Raw genomic sequence first — 19,478 nt, 5'->3', positions numbered from 1 at the left:
ACTGATGAACTATCTCTTCAATTCTTCCATTTTTTCAGTTCTAGAATTTCTCTTTCTTTTGTTTAAATACACCATACCACCTTTACAGTTTCTTTTTTTCAAGCTTGATTTTTATGATCTTGAATATTTACACATAACTGTTTCCTGATCTATGTCTGCTAACTTCAGCAAAAAATTTCTACAGTTCTATTTGCATTGCATATTGTTGCTGCTGCTTCCCACCCAGTATCTTGTTTCTTCATGTATCTGATTACCTCTGACTGGTCGCTGGATACTGAAATTTTTTTTTAAGATTGTATTTATTGATTTATTTATTTAAGAGGTAGAGTCACAGAGAGAAGGAGAGAGAGAGAGGTCCTCCATCCACTGGTTCATGCTCCAGATGGCCACAATGGCTGGAACTGGGCCAATCCAAAGCCAGGAGCCAGGAGCTTCTTCTGGTCTCCTACATGAGTGCAGGAGCCCAAGCGCTTGGGCCATCTTCTACTGCTTTCCCAGGCCATAATCAGAGAGCTGGACTGGAAAAGCAGCAGCCAGGACACAAACTGAAGCCCATATGGGATGCGGGTACCGTAGGTGGAGGTTGAGCCTACATCACAGCACTGGCCCCCTGAACACCTCATTTTAAAATAATTTGCAGAAATTCTTGAGGCTTGTGATGGTGTTATCTTCCTCCAAAGAAGATTCAAAGGTGTTGAGACATAAATAATCATGGATCTTTAATCCACATTCAAGGATTAAAATCTTTCTGGACTTAACTAGACTCCCCAAAGTTTAGCTATAATCTAGGAAAACTGATTTATACTGTACCCTTATTCCTATAGTCCCTTGGCGGGGGGGTCCCAGTTCTTGACGCACCTCCTCTCTCATCCAAATATCTAATTTTAGACCCTAAATCTTCAAGCTGCCAAAAGTTAACCCAGTGCTTTGGCTAACTTCCAGACTGGCAAATGCGCCCTAGGAATAAAATAGCCCCAAGTACTGGGTCTGCTTCTCTGGATTCCTCTCCCCCTCTAGGGTTAGTCCAGTAATTCTCACTATTTGCTTGACCTTGATACTTTTTATTTATTTATTTTTTTGACAGGCAGAGTGGACAGTGAGAGAGAGAGACAGAGAGAAAGGTCTTCCTTTTTGCTGTTGGTTCACCCTCCAATGGCCACTGCAGCCGGCGCACCGCACTGATCCGAAGCCAGGAGCCAGGTGCTTCCTCCTGGTCTCCCATGCGGGTGCAGGGCCCAAGCACTTGGGCCATCCTCCACTGCCTTCCCAGGCCACAGCAGAGAGCTGGCCTGGAAGAGGGGCAACCGGGACAGAATCCGGCATCCCGACCGGGACTAGAACCCGGTGTGCCGGCGCCGCAAGGCGGAGGATTAGCCTAGTGAGCCGCAGTACTGGCTGACCTTGATACTTTTTAGAGGATGTGTTTTATATTTTGACTTTAGTTTTCTTCAGTGAGAAAATGGCCCACCATTCCCAAAGCCGAAGTCCTAATTATCATTTCCTAAGCTCCTCACGCTGAAAGGACGGAGCAAAGTCCCACATGGGAGACCAGGAAGAAGCTCCTGGCTCTTAGTCTCAGCCTGCTCCAGCCTCAGCCCCAGCCAATGAGGCTGTGTGGGGAATGAACCAGCAGATGGAAGATCTCTCTCTCTCTCTCTCTCTCTCTAACTCTGCCTTTCAAATAAACAAAATAAACCTTTAAAATAAAAAGTCTGAAGAAAAATATCAATGAAAACAAGTAAAAGTCTCTTCCTCTAATACTAAAATGAAAGAAATATTAAATAGATTCTTAAAACTTTTTGGTATGTAATTTTAAATTTTATTTTATCCAGTAGTCAAATTAAAATCATAGAAATCGCAAACAACTTCAAGATTTGGTGTCCACTGTGGTGTGCATTTGTGAAACACCATGATACAAACATCAATGGTGGTTATAATGGCCCATACTTTTTGAACATAATATTAGCAGACAGGATCATAATTAAGTTGAAGAAAGCCATCATTAATATTCAGTTTGTCCTGATTCGGGCTCTTCTATAGCAGCAGGTGGTGACATCTGAAGATGAAAGTTTGAAAATGCATGGAGCAGGAAGACACCAGAAGAACCAAAATAAAACAGAGGACCAGGAGTTCTGTTGTGATCAAATTTAAATCAAACCTCCTGCCATTGCTATGGTTACAGGCTTGCTGGAGATAACTTTGCTATTATATCATGACCCCCCTCAATCTGTCTCACCATATTGCCAAAATCTCAATGATATTGTTTTTCACTGTTTTATTTTCCACTAAAAGTTCAATAAATCACATGAAAGGGGTAATAACAACCATCTCCAAATTTTTAATGCCATTTTCTCAGTTTTTCATTTCAATAGGATAGTGTCTCTTTGTCATGTTGTGTCCCCGTCATAGAACAATATAACACTCACTAGTTCTCTGCGGAGGAGGGGGAATCATAAACACCCAATGATAAGATAAAATAAGCCAAAATGCCCTTCATTAGTAAAAGTCTATAAAATCATCAACAGGTGGGCAAAATTTTATTAGAAGTGCGCCTGAAGATGAGATAGTTGGCTTAAGCCACCACGGATACAGCACGTTGTTGTCGAGACCACTGGGCATGTCATAGTGGTTTCCACACGCCTCTCCCTCGGCAGCGTAACTGGGTGAGGACATCATTGGATTTCACAGGAAACAGTGAGAGGGATTCATTTGGCCTTTAAGCAATGACTCAGCCCCTTGTATTTAAAAGTCCAGGGGCTTCATGCACACAACCAGCCTTCTTCAAATAGAAATGCCTGCTTGCATCTTTGCTACAGTAAAACAAAACCTTTAATGCAAGTTTTTATTTTATGGCATCATCTCTCCTTAGGTCATAATAAATATATTTTATTATGCTTTAACAGATTTCACAAGCAATAAAAGTAGTATCTCTATATCATCTTCCCCATCCAGCAAGCCGGTTTCATTTTGTGTAAACATTTCTCCCCTTATAAATCCAGAAGTTAAATAAATTAACTCTCTAACCCTACCTAGCTTCTAGAATCTCAAAGAATGAAACTATAAATCAGGGTCTACAGAACTTCTTTGGTTTGTACTTTTTTTTTAAAACATTTATTTATTTGTATTCAAAAGTCAGAGTTACACAGAGAGAGGAGAGGCAGAGAGAGATGTCTTCCATCCGCTGGTTCCCCAGCCGCAACAACCGGAGCTGCGCCAATCCAAAGCCAGGAGCCAGGAGCTTCCTCCAGGTCTCCCACTTGGGAGCAGGGGCCCAAGGACTTGGGCCATCTTCTGCAGTTTTCCCAGGCCACAGCAGAGAGCCGGATCAGAAGTGGAGCAGCCGGGTCTCAAACTGGCACCCATATGGGATGCCGGCGCTTCAGGCCAGGGCGTTAACCCGCTGCACCATAGCGCCAGCTCCTGGTTTGTACTTAAACTAATGACACACAATCCCACAAAGAAATGAGTGTTAAATTTTTCTTAACATTCAACTTGAAACACTAGACATAATAAGCTGAATTGTTGGGGGTTGGGGGACAGGGAATCATGATCAAATGCTGAAAATGTAAACATGAAAACAAATCTTTTAAAAATGATTTAATTATGAAAAAGTCAGTCAGAAAACTGCACAGTTCCAAACAAATTCTCCACATGAAAACAAAGGCTCATTTACCATCTTCTTTTAAATTTTGTTTTCAAATAATGTTCCATCTATTGAAGCTAGTCTTTCCTGGCAAACATAGAAAAATACAGGGTTTTTCTATGTTCACTATTCCGTAAAACACAGCTGGCATTTGTTCCTGAAGTTAGGATGACATCTTTCACTTTGATTCAGAGAAACTTAAAAATTGTTCCAGCATGACTATTTCCATTAGCCACTCCCAAAACCCAATGCGAAAACAACAACACACACTGCTGTTTTAGTGAAAGTCCTGTCTTCTCTTTTATTTTACAAGCCCAAGAACAAATTCGGAGAAAAGCTTCCTAAGTCCCGCAGTTTCAAATTCCTTTTGTAACTCATCCAACGCTGAATACTCTTTGACTTCAAATGCCAGAAACCTGCATTATACAAGAGAAGCTCATGAATATGCCTAGATTTGTCAGAGTATAATTATCGATTCAGTTGCTTTTCCATCTGCAATAGTACTAAATTATACCTTTTGTGTTCCGTCTGCACTTTTGTTTCAAACAGTACACTAATCATTTTCTCTTTGCATTTCTTTCCACTTGAGTCCACATCTACTTTGGAGGTTTTCTGAAGAAGCAGGTACTCCTAAAAGAGAAATCAGAATGTTAAATACGTCGCTTACTCTGTGTCTCAAAGTTCTACTTTGAAAGCAGCCACAAACTTGCAGGCTTATTTTCATGCTTGCAGACGACTCTCTTTTGGAATCAATCAGTAAGAGTTATACAGTGTTTCCACATGTTTGGCAGAATAACCTGCTGGTGAAGGCAGGAATCAAGAGTGATGTCACGGAACTGCTCAAGTTTAAACCTGGACTGGACTGCCCTCTAGATGGCACCCTGGGCTGGTTATTAAATCCTCTGTGCCTCAGTTACATCCTCCATAAAATGGGACTCATGGCACGCTCCACCTCATGAGGAAGCTGAAATGAGATAATATACAAAAAGCACTTAGAGGCCGGCATTGTGGCACAGCAGGCTAAGCTGCCACCTGCAACTCCAGATCCCGTGTCAGAGTACCTGTTTGAATCCCAGCTGCTCTGATTCTGATCCAGATCCCTGATACTGTGCCGGGGAAAGCAGCAAAAGATGGCCCAAATAATCGGGGCTCTGCCACCCACGTGGGAGACTGGGATTCCTTTCCTGGCACGTGGCTTTGGTCTGCTATTTGGGGATTGAACCAGCGGATGGGAGATCTCTTTGTCTCTCTCATTTTCTCTCTCTCTCTCTCTCTCTCTCTCTCTCAAATACACACACACACACACACACACACTGCATTTCAAATAAATAACACAAATCTTTAAAGACAAACAAACAAAAAAAGCACTTAGATGGGTACCTGGCATACAAGTGCTTTGGCACATTTAAGAGCACAAGCCACCACTGTTGTTATTACTAATGCAGCATGGGAATAAATGTATCAGTCACACAGCACTTACCATTTCAAATTGATGACATCCATAAATATGTTCCTATATATTCTCAATCCCAGTCTACAAATTTCAAAATTTGGGGCAGGTGTTCAGCACAGCAGTTGAGATGCTGCTTGAGATACCTGCATCCTATACCAGAGAGCGGATTTGAGTGCTGGCTCCTCTGCTTCCAACCCAGCTTCCTGCTAGTGCAGACCCTGGGTAGCAGCAGGTGATGGTTCAAGTGCTGAGTCCCTGACACCCATATAGGAGACCCAGATTGAGTTCCAGGCTCCTGGCTTTGGCCTGGCCCTGCATTAGCTGCTGTGGGCATTTAAAAGTGAACCAGTAGATGGAAGATTTCTGTCTTTCAAATGTAATGAAAACTTAAAATATAAAATAATGGGGGCGGGGAAGGAGAGATGTTGTGATACAGTGGGATAAGCCTCCACTTGGGACATGTGCATCTGATATCAGACTACCAAGGATCAAATCCTTGCCTCCACTTCTGATCCAGCAGCTTGCCAATGCACACCCTGGGAGGCAGCAAATGATGGCTAGAGTACTTAGGTCCCAACCACCGATGTGGGAGATGTGGGTGGTGTTCCTAGATCCTGGTTTCAGCCTAGCCCACCTCTGGTTGCTGCAGGCATGGGGAAATGAGCCAGAAGATGGATGATCTCTCTCTCTCTCTCTCTCTCTCTCTCCCTTTAAAATAAACTTTAAGAAATTTTTGAAAATAACAAAATTCAACAGAGAAATTCACGTAAAGTTTTAGAAACAACTCATACAAAAGAACTCTTTAAAAAGTTCATTAGCAGAGTTCTAGTCATATGACTACATACTTCTCAACTGATGATTCAATCTGAGTGACAACATCCACAAAACAGCTGCATTTAGCCAGACAGTTATAGATACACTGGAAATCACCATAAAACAGTACCGGACCCAGAATACATACCACATGTGAATTATTGTTATATCTCTTTCCCATAACCCAGCATGAATCTGGTTAACCAAATGCCAGTCATTTTGTGATGAGAGCCCATCATGAAAGAACTAGGTCGTTATTCTACAAGTCTGAAGATTATAGGCTGTTCATGCTAAATCTGTTAGAAAGGAGTTCAGTTATAATTATTCCTGACCCAATCTATCTAAAAGTAAAAAAAAAAAAAAAAGAACTATTCTGTGATTTGCAGCTCCTTTAATATTTAAAATATAATAAGCAGTTTTCCTCATCTGGTCCCACATAAAACAGGCTGGAAAATTCTGAAGATGACGATTTTGAAAGCAGCTGCTGAGACAAGTCAGGTGGAAAGCAAAAGTTAGTAGGAGGTGACAAGCTGACAGCCCTAATGACTCTACTTTTACTAACACTAAATCTTGGTTACAAGGGACAAGCACCTCTTTCTGGGTAGTATAGATCCAAATTAACGTGTCAGGATGAATTTTTAACTGCCACGAAGTCACATGTTTTGCAGGCTACTGGCTATGGAAGGAACTATTAATATGCACATACATTCCTGTCCATTTAGAAAATTGAGGCTCACGACTGACTATAGAAATAAACAGACAAGCCACAGAGTCTCTTAGAACCTGTCACTCCCCTGAAGTGGCATGATTTTTCACAACCTACTCTTACACTCCTTCTTCAAGCTTTGCAAGTTTGTAGCTGTAATCAGGAGTTGGACATTCTTTAAAGAATAAATGAAGATTCAGTAACATAGTAATAGTGAAAGCAGAAACATCCTAATGATTATCCTATTGTTATAAAGCACACGTAAAGGCACACCATTTTAAACAGAAAACAGCCAGATTCCCATTCAACACTGAACGTGTTGGCACCTTGATGCTATTTCGGTCTCCTTGGAGTAAAATCAGTATGATTTTACCCAGGAACATCAGTCTTCCCGTCAGCCTCAAGTCTGAAGCCCATGTCTCCACGGTTTTGATGTATTTGGCCCTGGCTCTCATGTGATCTAAATGCAGAAGAATCATCCACAGGCCGTCGTCCGCAGCCGTGCTTGTTGGAAAAGCGCGCTGGGGGCTGCCCGCCTTTGTCTCCAGGCCGGCCAGGATGCGCCCCAGATGCTGCTGGATCCAGAGAACCAGCTCGTGCACCATGGGCTCCGACACGAGCTGCGCCGCTCGCTCCAGTAACTTCCCTCTCACAGCCTCGCACTGGGCCCTGGTCAGGTGCTCGGAGTGAACGGAGATTCCAGGGAGACACAGAGGGTAGCTGGCCGGTAAATGGAACACGAGCTCCAGGGGCACGTGCACACCCTTCAGTCCTTCAGCTTCGGTGTGGACTCTGACCACGGCCCCATCTGTCTCTGAAAGGCACCAAAAAGTCATCATTAGATGTGCACAAGTCAATGAGAAGAGGCACTAGCAAGTTCAATGCTTTTTTTTCCCCCATAGGAAAAAAAATTCAGCTATTAACCAAAAAAAAACAAAACAAAACAAAAAAAAAACAAACAACAACAACAAAAAAAGCCACTAACAAAGCTCTGCAGATGATCTCCTTCAACCACACACACATCTCCACACATTTACACACATCGGCACCCGGGACGTAACTGGTAATTACACCTGCTATAGCTCGCTACTTATGAAGCTACCAGGAAGGATTTTCATCAGATCATTCTTTTGCGGCCAGATTTAGTTAACAATTCTAGAAACTAACGCTTACAAACTTCCAAAGGACCACTGGGCATAAGGCTATCAACTGCATTCTTAGTTTAAATTTGGGCATGACCTCAAGGTTACGTTGTGGCAAGTTCAGGCCAAAACAAACACTGACCCTGCACAGAGAAATAACGGTGTGAGACCTACCCAGCCCCTCTCTTTTCTCAGTTACAATGCGTGCTTATCAGTATAGGCTGAAGGCAGCCAACATGAGTGGACATCATCTGGCTCCCTAAAAAGAATGGGGCAGCGGACACAGAATAGGAGGCAAACTACTCTGCTCTCTTTCAGACCCGCTCGGCTTCACCCCTCTGATGTGTTCCACACCACTTCACCCTACTCCTCCGAAAGCTGATAGAACGTCAGGCTGATTCATTCAGCAGGGGCAGAGATGCCTGGATCAGAAGCACTGGGCAGCCCAGAGCTGGATGCGATCAAACCTCTTGGTGCCCCTGCTTCTCCTTCCCTGTGCCCTTGTCTTATTCTTCCCAGGAGAAGCAGTCAAATCCTTCTGTTTCACACTTGGATTGCTGCTCAGTAGCCTCAACACCTGCAACCTGAAGGTCCCCCGGTTTTAAGGAGCCTAACAGAACATTAACCCTGATGTCCAGCGCTCTGATTCCACGTGTAAAAAAGCTGTTGTCACATTGACTCACGCAGGACCAAGCACATCTGTCACACGGTTTTTCCTTAATAGACTCCTCAGTACCAGCTGCAAGGAACTACTATTTTAGGACACCACTCGGAAACACAGTCAGTCACCATGATGAAGACCATATGAAAACGGTATCATTTAAATCTGTATTGCATAACTAAAATGCAGAAAGAAAAACGTGCCAAACCTAATTTGGTGCATTCTTCTAAAACTGATCCCATTTCTCAAAACCTGTCTTTCTTCCATCCAGTTACATCCCCCCTTTTTTTTTTTTTTTTACTTTTTAAAAAATATTTATTTATTTATTTATTTGAAAGGCAGAGTTAGAAAGAAAGAGTCAGAGAGACAGATCTTCCATCTGCTTGTTCACTCCCCAAATGGCCACAATGGCTGGCGCTGGGCTGAGCCAAAGCTAGAAGCTAGGGGCTTCTCGCAGGTCTCCCACATGGGTGCAAGGGCCCAAAGACTTGGGCCGTCTTCCGCTGCTTTCCTAGGCACATTAGCAGGGAGCTGGGTTGGAAGTGGAGCAGCCAGGACTCAAACGGGCACCCATATGGGATGCCAGCACAGCAAGTTGCTGCTTAACCCACTGCACCACAGCACCAGCCCCTTACTTCTCCTTTCCAAAAAAAATTTTACTGTTAAATTGGGCTCCCTAAATGTCAATTAGATCAACCTGCCTCACTGCATGAAATGAGTGTTGAAAATAGATCTGCAGATAATATGGGATCCTGGTGCCAAAATTTCCAGTAATCACTCTACGAGTCCAGACTCTCTCTCGTGGATGAGGTCCAACTTTTAAAGATCTCCATTCACTCATCAGTCAACAAACATGGTCTGACCACCTCCTACGCCCAAGCCAGTATCCCAGTCTCTGAGGAAAAGGGCATATCCTGAGTGATTTCCTCGACTTTCCACACCTAAAAACTCCTTTATTTATAAATACACATAGAAAATTCACATATGTGTCTGTGTTCAGAGATCATTCTCCAAAGGTCTGGCATTTCTCACCATCCTCTGTGCAAAGGGCATGGATAGCTTTGTGCAAGGGTGTTTGCAGAGCAGCCTTCGAAGCTAGAGATCGTCTACCTCCGGATCAGAGGGCAGATGTGTCTCCTGACCAGTTTTATAAACACAACACGCTCCTTCAGGTCAAAGGTTGAGCAGAATGGCCAGTGTCCCCTTACAGGATTACAGGGCTCCTAAGCACAGCGCTGCTCAGCTGTGACAAAGAGCCATTGTGAGCACAAAGATCCATTGTGGGCCCACTTCCACCTCACCCACGGGACCTGGACGACAAGGAGGATCACTGGGAGCACAAGGCTTACGATGACTGCTGTGCACGGAGCAGTAATCCGTCTGAGTGCCCCGGGGCTCCCTGTCTCCTCACTCACTGAATCCATGCAAGTCCACCAGAGACCTGGCAGCTGCAGTCACCCCGGCCGCTTAGGCACTACCCAACCAGCTGTCAATACGTACATGCTGTCACCACCATGCTCTTGCCTTCTCTTCTGGATCAGAAAGAAGTGCCTTCTGCCTCCACAGGAAACCCTACCATCTCTAGGGCACAGTTCCAACCATTATCTGTTCCCTCCTGCTTGCATTTCTTTATCTCTCCCTCTAATGTTTCCTTTTCTTCTGCTTACCAAGTATTTTCCTCCTTGCTTCCAAAAAAAGAAAAATTCTCATGCTATGAATTCCTTCAGTCTATAGATCTCTTTCTCTGACCCTGCATTCTCAATCTTCTTTTTTTTGTAAAAATGTCTACATTTATTTTTTATGTATTTGAAAAGCAGAGGAGATGGAGGGTGAGAGGGAGAGAGGGAAGGAGGTAGGGAGGAAGGGAGGGAGGAAGGGAGGGAGGGAGAGAAAGAGGGAGGGAGGAGGGGGGGGGTATTTTCCATCTCCTAGGTTCACTCCTCATTGCCCAGAACAGCCAGGGCTGAGCCAGGCTGAAACCAGGAGCTACAGGCTCTATTCAGGTCTCCTACTACAGGCTCTATTCAGGTTTCCTACGTGGATGGCATCAACCCAAGTACTTGAGTCATCATCTGCCACCTCCCAGGGTACACATTAACACATTGTTTTTCACACAAAGGTCAGGTCGTTTATTTTCCCTGTAGGCCTGGGCTCAGTACTTCGATGGCTTCTCTTCACCCTTTGGGTTGACAATTTTCTCCAGGTTGCTGCTAATGATATGATAAGTTCACCATAGAAGGCCCTCAGGTCCAGCACCACGGCCCTTAGTGCCCCATGGGTCACCTTGTCTCACTCATGTACCAAGGCCCAGTAATCCGTTACACGGGTCTCCTTGGAGGCCTTGGCCAGAGCATCCCCATGTTCTAAGAAGTGCTTGGAAATGGTTGTCTGGAAGGTTTCCACTTTGGTCTTCACCACATTCACCCTCTCCAGCACCTCCAGGAGGATCACTACCCCAAAATCATCTCCATCCTCAATCTTGTGGATCAGGTGCTAGGCCCATGTGATCACCAGAATGCATTTCTCTTTGAGATTCCAGACTTCTGGCTTAACCAAAGCAAGCAGAGCCAAGAGCTTCTCATCCCCAGGAATAAAGCCACACTTAGGGAGTTCCTTCCTCTCCGGGTTATCTGTTTCCATCTCCTCATCCTTTGGGGGGGGGAAGGTATCTGGGATGGGAACGTCCAGTGAGGCCCGCAGGGAGGTCAGGTCAGCCACACACATGGAGGGAGTCCTCTTACAAGAGTTGCTTCTGTTACATGATTTTCTGTGGCAGAAAACTGTAGAGGAATTCCTCAGCCTCTTGGCAAAGATTCTGCTGGGAGACATCCACCTGTTTGCAGGCCTCCCCGCTCAGGCCCACCCCACACGCTTGGCCATGCTGTTGCAGGCGTAGATCTCTGGGTGCGAGGCAGAGGCAGGACTTGAGCCCCGTCGCTCCAACATGGGATGTGGGCATCCCAAGCGGCAGCTTAACTCTGCATCACGATGCCTGCCCCTCAATCTTCTTAAAATACAACTCTCATCACCTGCCTACATTTTCCCATAACCCAAAAATCTCCATAACTACTTCCACTGTGGCCTCTAACATCTCTTTTCTCTGGAGCTCCTCTCTTCAATATTACCAGTGATCTCTTCATTGCCCCTGTGCAGGACCAACACGATTCTGCAGGCCTGGGTTGCTCAAACCCTGCACGTTCCCAGGAAAGGCCCCATTTCAAGGCTGGTCCTCGGCTGGCTCCCGAAAGCTGAGCTCGACGTCCTTGTAACAGTCTGCCTGACAAGAGTGCTTTTTGTAGGCCTGGGGTCTTGAGCCGCCTTATGCCAGCCTAGTCCAATGGGTGGTGCTAACTGTGATTTATGGCCAGCAGGGGCTGGAGTGGAGACTGAGTGGCTCAAGGCAGTCGTGCAGGCCCTGCACCCCTGTGTAACGGAGCCCCAGTAAAAACTGAACACCGAGGCTCATGCGAGCTTTCCTGGCTGGCGACACTGCTCACACGCTGTCCCTCACACACTATTGCTAAGAGGATCTAGCAGGTCTGCGGGACTCCACTGCTAGAGGATACCTGGAGGCTTGCTACCGGTTTCTCCTGGACTTTGTTCCAAGCACATTTTCTCTGCAGATTTTAACCTGTATGCTTTCGCTGCAGTAAACCACGGCCATGAGCGGAGCAGCTTTTCCGAGCCCTGCCAGTCCTTCTAGCAAATCCCTGCCTAGGAGGGCAGCTCGGGAAACACCTGAGACGGCTACAATCAGGGGTTCTAATCCAGCCCGACCCTTCCTCAGCACCTACATCGCACCAGCTGAACCTCTACTGGGCTCCTTCTGCAAACTCTTCCCTCACCTCCCAGACACCGCATCATCCCGGTTCTCTCCCTGCATCTCCTGCTTTGTCTTCTTTTCCTAAACCCCGAGACGCACAGGTGTTCTAGCAGGCCCGAGTCCTTGTTCCCGGTACCCAGGCTAGTAGCCTTAAAGTCACCTTCGAATGCTTTTCCCCTTGCGTGCTTCACACTGAACATCTGATGGCCAAACTCCCAGCGCCAGCTCTGCGCCATTTCTCTCCTCTGTGTCACCACACCACTCTCATAATACAAGCCTTTCTCTGGTTCCTGCAACAGTGGCCCCTCATCACCTGCCTCTCCCCATACCAGCTTATCTCTGGGACCCTCATTGAGCCACCACAGGGGCCAAGGGCCTCTCCCAGGCTAACAAATGAATCAGAGACTGCTCCAGCCAACACTGAAGACCCTACAACCTACCCCTACTTCCTGTCTCCTCACTCCTGGCTCCAGCTAACCCACTCTGTACTGTGTCCTCCACAGAGTCTCCAGGGTCCCATCTCTGGTCCTTGCTCCTGCCATCATGGATTCCAAGAAGGCCCTTAACTTTCTTTCCAACACAGTCTTTCAACCTCCATGGCACTTGGTCTAAAACCTACTTTATGACTTTCATGGTATTCAGAATTTATTTTATGGTATTTCATATCCTGAATTATTGTGGCTGAACTAAATCAACATTGTCTTACCATTGAAATATCTCAATGTTCTTTTCGAACAAAAACAAGGTGGGGAGTATAAGAAACCGTTGTGTTGCATGGTTATGCAGCTAATAGGGGGTAATCACAGATCTCACAAGTGCAGAAATCCGTGGCACCTGCATGAGGCTCATTGATGACCCAAAGATATGTAGGCCCTGTTCCCCACAGCCTGTGCCCAGGTAAATGGCCTTTACACACCTGATTAAGTTGAAGGTTTTGCAATGAGAGAGTTAGACTGCTTTCTGCGGTGAAAATGCGTATTATGAAAAACTATGTATGGATTTCAATTGGCACCTAAACCAAGTTACTTTTTCATTAACTATTTCCCACAAACTTTTGAAGTACCTTCATTTCGATACTCTTCTATTCCTCCCCAGTGCAGGGGACAAATGGAGATAAAACATTAAGGAAAACAGTTGGAAAAGGCTTTCAAGCTGGCCACACAAATCTTTCCCAATCTTCATTTTTTTCTCAGTTATTTTCTGATCCTTGTCAGCCAACTGAACAGGAATGAGAGGAAATCCTGACTTTCAGCCTGAAAAATGGTGAAACTATTAGTTACGATGCATGTTGAAAAGAAAAACTACTTTAATTCTTTGAAGAGTTGGCCAGGATTAATATCCTGCCTAATCAATGTTCTTGGTGAACGCCTGTCTCTCACATACCCACTGTAGCTGCAAACTACAATTACAGAAAATGATGCCCTCTCTGTAAGAAAATGAGATGCCCAGCAACAGACATCAGTCAGCTGCTACTTAGTGTGGTAATAAAGTTACACCCTCTTTTAAAAACTCATTTTCTCCCTAAAACTCTAGAATATCGACATATCTTACTCCTTCATTGCTCCTTGGCCCTAATTTGTACAAGCAATGAAACGGACTTTGGTTTTAGAAATGTACACATAACACATGCACTATAAATATGATCTCTGTTGGTGAGGTTTTGGTCTTGTTTGGTTTAGGGTTTTTTGGTTTGGTTTGGTTTGGTTTTTTGCCTAATAAAAAGGAAAACAAAGTTGCCTCTATCTGCTTGAAAGCTATTAACAGCTCAAAAACAGAGCAATTAACAGGAAAGCAATGGTGCTCTAAACCTGATGTTAATCTCTGCTCCACCCTGGCCCCCAAAACTCAAGTTATTAAGTTTAACTCATTATTCTCAATAGACATCTATGCCCTAGAAAACTGCTTGCCCTAGGAAACTAAAATTGTCCTGAGTTGCAAGGCTATTATCATCTATTCTAAAGACTCTACCAAAATATGTACATTTAGCCGTCTGGTTGAAGTCCATATGTGTATATGTGTGTGTGCGTGTGTGTGTATGTATATACATATATATACTCATAGGTGGTTTTTTTTTTAAGCCAGTCTTCCTTTTAAGTGTATCCATTTCATACCTAAAACACAAACTCAGATTGGTTTCAAATCTCATCCTTCATTTCAAATACAGGAAAGCAATTAGGTTCCTAACCACCCTGGACAACAGAAATTCAACTGAACTGAATCCCAAATTCCACATTAATACATTTTTAATATTTCATTCTACTGCAGTCTAGAACACACAGAATAAACTCAATAAATGTACTCCAACAATAAAAGCTGCTAAAAAAAGATAAAAGATAAGAGAATGGGCTCTTCAAGATGCATTTAGAATCCATTATGAAATCATTTACAATGGCCAACAGGTACATCCTGTTGCTTAACATCCCTAATGATCAAAGAAATGCAAATAAAAACCACAATGAGATATTTTTTCATTCCAGTTAGATTGGCTATTAAAAAAAAAGAACCAAAAAAAAAAATTGGTGAGGATGTGGAGAAAATGGAACTCTTACACACTGCTGGTGGGAATGTAAATTAGTACGGCCACCATAGAGAACAGGATGGAGTTTCCACAAAAATCTAAGAACTAGAAATACCACATGATCCATCAATGCCACTACGGGTACCTAGACGGGAAATGAAATCAGTCTGTTGAGGAGACATCTGCACTCCCATTTTCACTACACAATAACCAAGAAATGGAAGCAACCTAAGTGCTCATTATCTAAAGGATGGCTAAAATGTGGTACACATATGCAGTTGAATACTACCCAGACATTTAAAAAAAAAGATGATATCTTGTCCTTTGCAACAACATGGATAGAACTTGAGGCCATCATGTTAAATAAAATAAGCCAAGTGCAGAAAGATAAGAGCTGCATGATCTCATTCATAGGTAGAATCTGAAAGAGTTCATCTCATAGAAATTGAGATTATAATGTTGGTTACCAGAAGCGAAGGAGACTAGTGGAGAGGAAGGGATAAGGAAAGATTCCTTAACAGGCACTAAGACACATCTTGAGAGGAGTGAGAAGTCCTTATGTTCTACAGCACAGGAAGGTGACTATCGATAATGAGAATGCACTGCATATGTTCCTTTTAAACAGCTAGAAGAAAGAATTTTGAATGTTTTTTACCACAGAGAAATGGTAAATGTTCAAGGTAATCAATATGTTTACCCAGATTGGATGTTACACAATGTATGCATGTACTGTAATATCACATAGCACTCCATAAATATGTACAAACCTGTCAGTTAAAAAACTTTAAAAAGAAGTCACCCACATACTAAATGCAGTCCTCAAAGTAAGCCATTGTGCAGGAGCACACGCCAAAGCCCCCACACCCTTGCCCCCTGCTTGGGACAGGGGTTTCTTTCATCTTGCACCCCAGGCAGCTTGCCACAAGGCTGCACACATAAGTGCCCGTTTTACACGTCAGCTGGATTTTACATGTTCTTAAAATGTGGTCACAGAAGGAAAAAAAAAAAAACTAAAACTAAATGAAGCTAAAAGCGGCAGTGTCCTCCTGTAGAAGTGAAGTTTCAAGGCTGAATGGGTGTTGCCGAGATGAGCTGAGTACCGGCAGCAAGAAACAGAGCCGAGCAGATTCAGCGGGGCCAACGTGGGATCACCACAATTCATGCTGAAGGAGGGCCCAATCCCATCTCAACATTAGCGCAACTCACTCTGAAATCACTGTGCAAGCCTGTTACCTCTCACGCGGTTTTCTCCACCACCTCCCATTTTGCAACTTTGGGATTTGCAAGATGATTTACAGAAACACAACTGCATTCAATAAGCTGTGACTACAGAAAGATGCTCTCCATGACCCTCAATTCTCCCACCAGGAAAATACACACATATAACCATATCAACCTCAGGTACCTTTGGGTTTGCACACACACTCACACACCCCTTCAGAGTTGTTCTGAGCACAGGTTTGGGTACAGCCACCTCTTTTCTCTGCACACTTGTTATTGCTCTTGCTTTCTGGACAAGTGCTGCCTTGCTCCCTAAGGAGAGTTTTGCTGATGCAGCAGCCCCATTTCTACGAAGGAACGTGATGCAAGGCGAAGGTCCACGTGCTCTGGAAGCCTGCTGGTTATTTGCCAGTTGGAGCATCAGCTACCTGGTCTGAAAACTGGGGCCAGGAGTAGGCTTCATCAAGTAGGATGCATTTACAGTTACCAGGTACATGGTTAGCGGCTACACCGAAGCTGGCACCTGCACAGACTGCACCGGGTAGGACAGAATAGCCCTGAGGAGGTCTACAGGCAGCCCTCAGTCACACACAGCAGTGTGAGGACTCACAGAATCTACACTGAGAAGTGATTACCAAAGATGCCTCTTACTGTGCGTTTACTATTAAGTCTATAAAGACAGAAATGTAGATAAAGCCCCTCAAATTCTTTGCATTCATGAATCCAATTACAACAGACGCCAATTATTCAGCCTCCTTGATCAGACACCCTTAACCATGGACCCTTGCGTCAGCAGCCTGAGCCTTCCTGGACTTTCTTGTCACCAGAAGTGCCATCCCGCCTAAATGGTCTCCAGACTCCAGTGCTTATCTGGGGGAGGCAGGAAGGAACAGATGGGGCTCAATGTGACCCTGCGAGCTACACTGACAGTGAGCACATGCTCACTGCAGTCTGTTAGAGAAACCCTCACCTGACCCTTAATTCCCAGTTGCGAGCATCAAATCGTCCCATTCCAACCACTGAAATTGCTCTACCTTGCACAGAAACCTTTCAGCAACAAGACGCCCTAAGTTGTTACACTGAATTCTTTTATAATTCAATTACTTATTGATGCCAGAACACGGAATTAAATTAATTACGAGGCCTGGCTTCAAAGCCATGCTCAATTTAGCAGCAGATAAAGGGCCCACACTGTTCACAATACTAAGAAACTGCTCTTTTTTTTTTTTTTTTTTTTTGGTATGGTCTCTCCGACCCAGCAGCATAGTTTCACACTCAGTCCGTGTGCTCCAGAGCCAGGCCACCACCACACCACCCTCTATAAGGTGTGATGGGAAAGTGCAGGCCCATGGTTCCAGGATGCTCCCAACTGAGCCATCATAAAGGAACTTTGGAGAATGCATGATGTCTTCAAATAGCCGCCTCAGCAGAAGCAATTACCAATGTGAAGAGTGTCAGAGACAGAGGGGGGATGCCGAGCAATTAGGAATGCCATCCAGTCACAAGGCAGGTGACAAGTCAATAAATCCTTTCACAAGGATTCTAAGGATGCTGTAGCAAAGTACAGTAATCCTCCACCAATGGTGCCAGCATCCCACATGGGCACCAGCTGGAGTCCTAGCTGCTTCTCTTCTGATCCAGCTCCCTGCTAATGTGCAAGGGGAAAGCAGAAGAAGATGGTCCACGTCCTTAGGCCCCTGCACCTGCCTGGGAGACCCAGAGCAAGCTCCTGGCTCCTGGCTTTGGATCAGCCCAGGATGGAAGACCTTTCTCTCTCTCTCCCTCTCTCTGTCTGTAACTCTACCTCTCAAATAAATAAATAAAATCTTTAAAAATTTTTTTTAAAAATTTTTTAAAAAGGACTCTAAGCCAGGCGAGGCACTGGAAAGAACAGGGCTAGGGTCGCTGTGCCTGGGACGTAACAGTACTCGGTATATGTGTTTGCACGGTGACTGCAAGAAGAAACCCGCCACAAGGGGCCAGCTCCTGCTCTGTGAGTGAGTAACGGCACAGGGACACTGGGGAACTCTCTCAGTCCCAGGGGCTCACCTCATTGCACACTACCTTCTTAAAGCTCAGTCAATTCATGCTCACAAGGGCAATTTCAATACCGGTTTCAACATGAGAAGATACATACCATGCCTACCCAAATGCACAGAGTATATTTGAAAGTGGGGAGATCCCATATGGGCCAGGTTGGAGTCCCGGCTGCTCCACTTCCGATCCTGCTCTCTGCTATGGCCTGGGAAAGCAGTGGAGGAGGGTCCACATCCTAGGGCTCCTGCACCCACGAGGGAGACCCGCAGGAAGCTCCTGGCTTAGCCATTGTGGCCACCTGGGGAGTGAACAAGCGGATGGAGGCTCTCTCTGTCCTTCCCGCTCTCTGTAACTCTGCCTCTCAATTAAATAAATACGTCTTTTTTAAAAATTAAAAATAAATTTCAAAAGAAAGCTAAATAAAGGTTCAGAACTATTTGCATCACTGTACTTTCTCATGGGAACAGATATTAAAAGAATGAATCGAAAGAACCTTTCTGGACCATCAGCTCTTACAGGAAAGAGCGATGCTGGTCAAGGTTTGTAGAGAGGGAGAATTCAACACCTGTGAGCTTAAGGATCAAGGCGCCCCCCAAAGCCTGTGACCGGCAGCCCGGCTGCCGCCCACCAGACAAGTACGAACAAGGCAATCTACTTGGTAACGCAAAGCAGACCAGGCTAGACTGGAGCACCAGGTGGGTCAAAATAGTCACTCAACAAACCTCTACTGTGTACGCAAATACTCAGTGGAGTTAAAACCGTCTCCACGGCGTAACGCACAGTGCTTACGAAGGACACATAGCCTTCTGCGAGTGCTGGATTTCAGGGCGGGCAGGGGCTGTCCAGAGGCCTCCATCTCAGGTGAGACCCGCAGGACAGGCAGACGGGCCTCCCCTCCGGCCTGCTCCCACGCCGCTGCAGGCCCGCGGGGTGCGCATCCCTCCTCCGGGCTTCCCTCTCCGCGCCCCCGGCTGCGGGCCCACGCTCAGCGGTGGAGAGGCGAGGGCGGCGGGAGGCCCCGGCCGGAGGGTGCCTCGTCCCGCCCGCGCGAGGGTAGTCACCTGAGCGGCTCAGCACCTCCCACTCGTGGGGCCCGCAGAAGATCGCGGCCAAGGCCGAGAGCTCCTCCTGCATCGACTCTGCCATGGCCGCGCCGCCCGGCCAGCTCGGCACTTCCCGTTCCGTTGAGAGCCTGGAGCAGTGCGGCCCAGCGGCCACCGGGGGGCGCCCCTGGCCACCGCAGCCGGCGACGGGGGCGGGGCGGCCACGTTCAGAAGCCCCGCCCACAGACCTCGGCTCCGGACTCCAGACACTAGCCTCAGCCCCTTGGGTTGGGCTTTCTCTGTGAGGTCCGAAGCCCCACGCCTGGGTCTTTGCGAAGATCTCCTGGCTCGCTTGCAGCTCTCCTGGGCCGAGAGAGGTCTCCCAGCAAAGTCTCAGCTCCATGCTTGCAATACACCC

General features: G+C 45.7%; 1 protein-coding gene and 1 pseudogene across 4 annotated transcripts; both read right to left on the bottom strand.

Moving 5' to 3' along the window:
- Window positions 1–1,812: 1,812 nt before the first annotated feature.
- Window positions 1,813–19,195, bottom strand: RWDD3 (RWD domain containing 3). Of its 4 annotated transcripts, none has more exons than XM_062191793.1 (4): window positions 19,079–19,195; window positions 6,942–7,429; window positions 4,158–4,273; window positions 1,813–4,059 (listed from the first exon to the last, which is right to left on the bottom strand). In XM_062191793.1, exons 1-4 carry the CDS (start codon window positions 19,161–19,163, stop codon window positions 3,945–3,947), a joined length of 804 nt encoding a protein of 267 aa, XP_062047777.1. In that variant the 5' UTR covers window positions 19,164–19,195; the 3' UTR covers window positions 1,813–3,944. The 4 variants fall into 4 exon arrangements, 3 of the variants coding, with proteins under 3 accessions (XP_062047777.1, XP_062047779.1, XP_062047780.1); XM_062191795.1 differs by lacking the exon at window positions 19,079–19,195 and adding an exon at window positions 18,118–18,280; XM_062191796.1 differs by lacking the exon at window positions 1,813–4,059 and having other exon boundaries at window positions 4,197–4,273; window positions 6,989–7,429.
- LOC133759965 (proteasome activator complex subunit 2-like) lies at window positions 10,571–11,807 on the bottom strand (annotated as a pseudogene).
- Window positions 19,196–19,478: the final 283 nt, after the last annotated feature.

The sequence above is a fragment of the Lepus europaeus genome, chromosome 5 (assembly GCF_033115175.1).
Source record: "Lepus europaeus isolate LE1 chromosome 5, mLepTim1.pri, whole genome shotgun sequence".
Taxonomy (NCBI): domain Eukaryota; kingdom Metazoa; phylum Chordata; class Mammalia; order Lagomorpha; family Leporidae; genus Lepus; species Lepus europaeus.
Note: the sequence above shows the minus strand (reverse complement) of the source record. Positions and strands in the feature narration are given on the sequence as shown.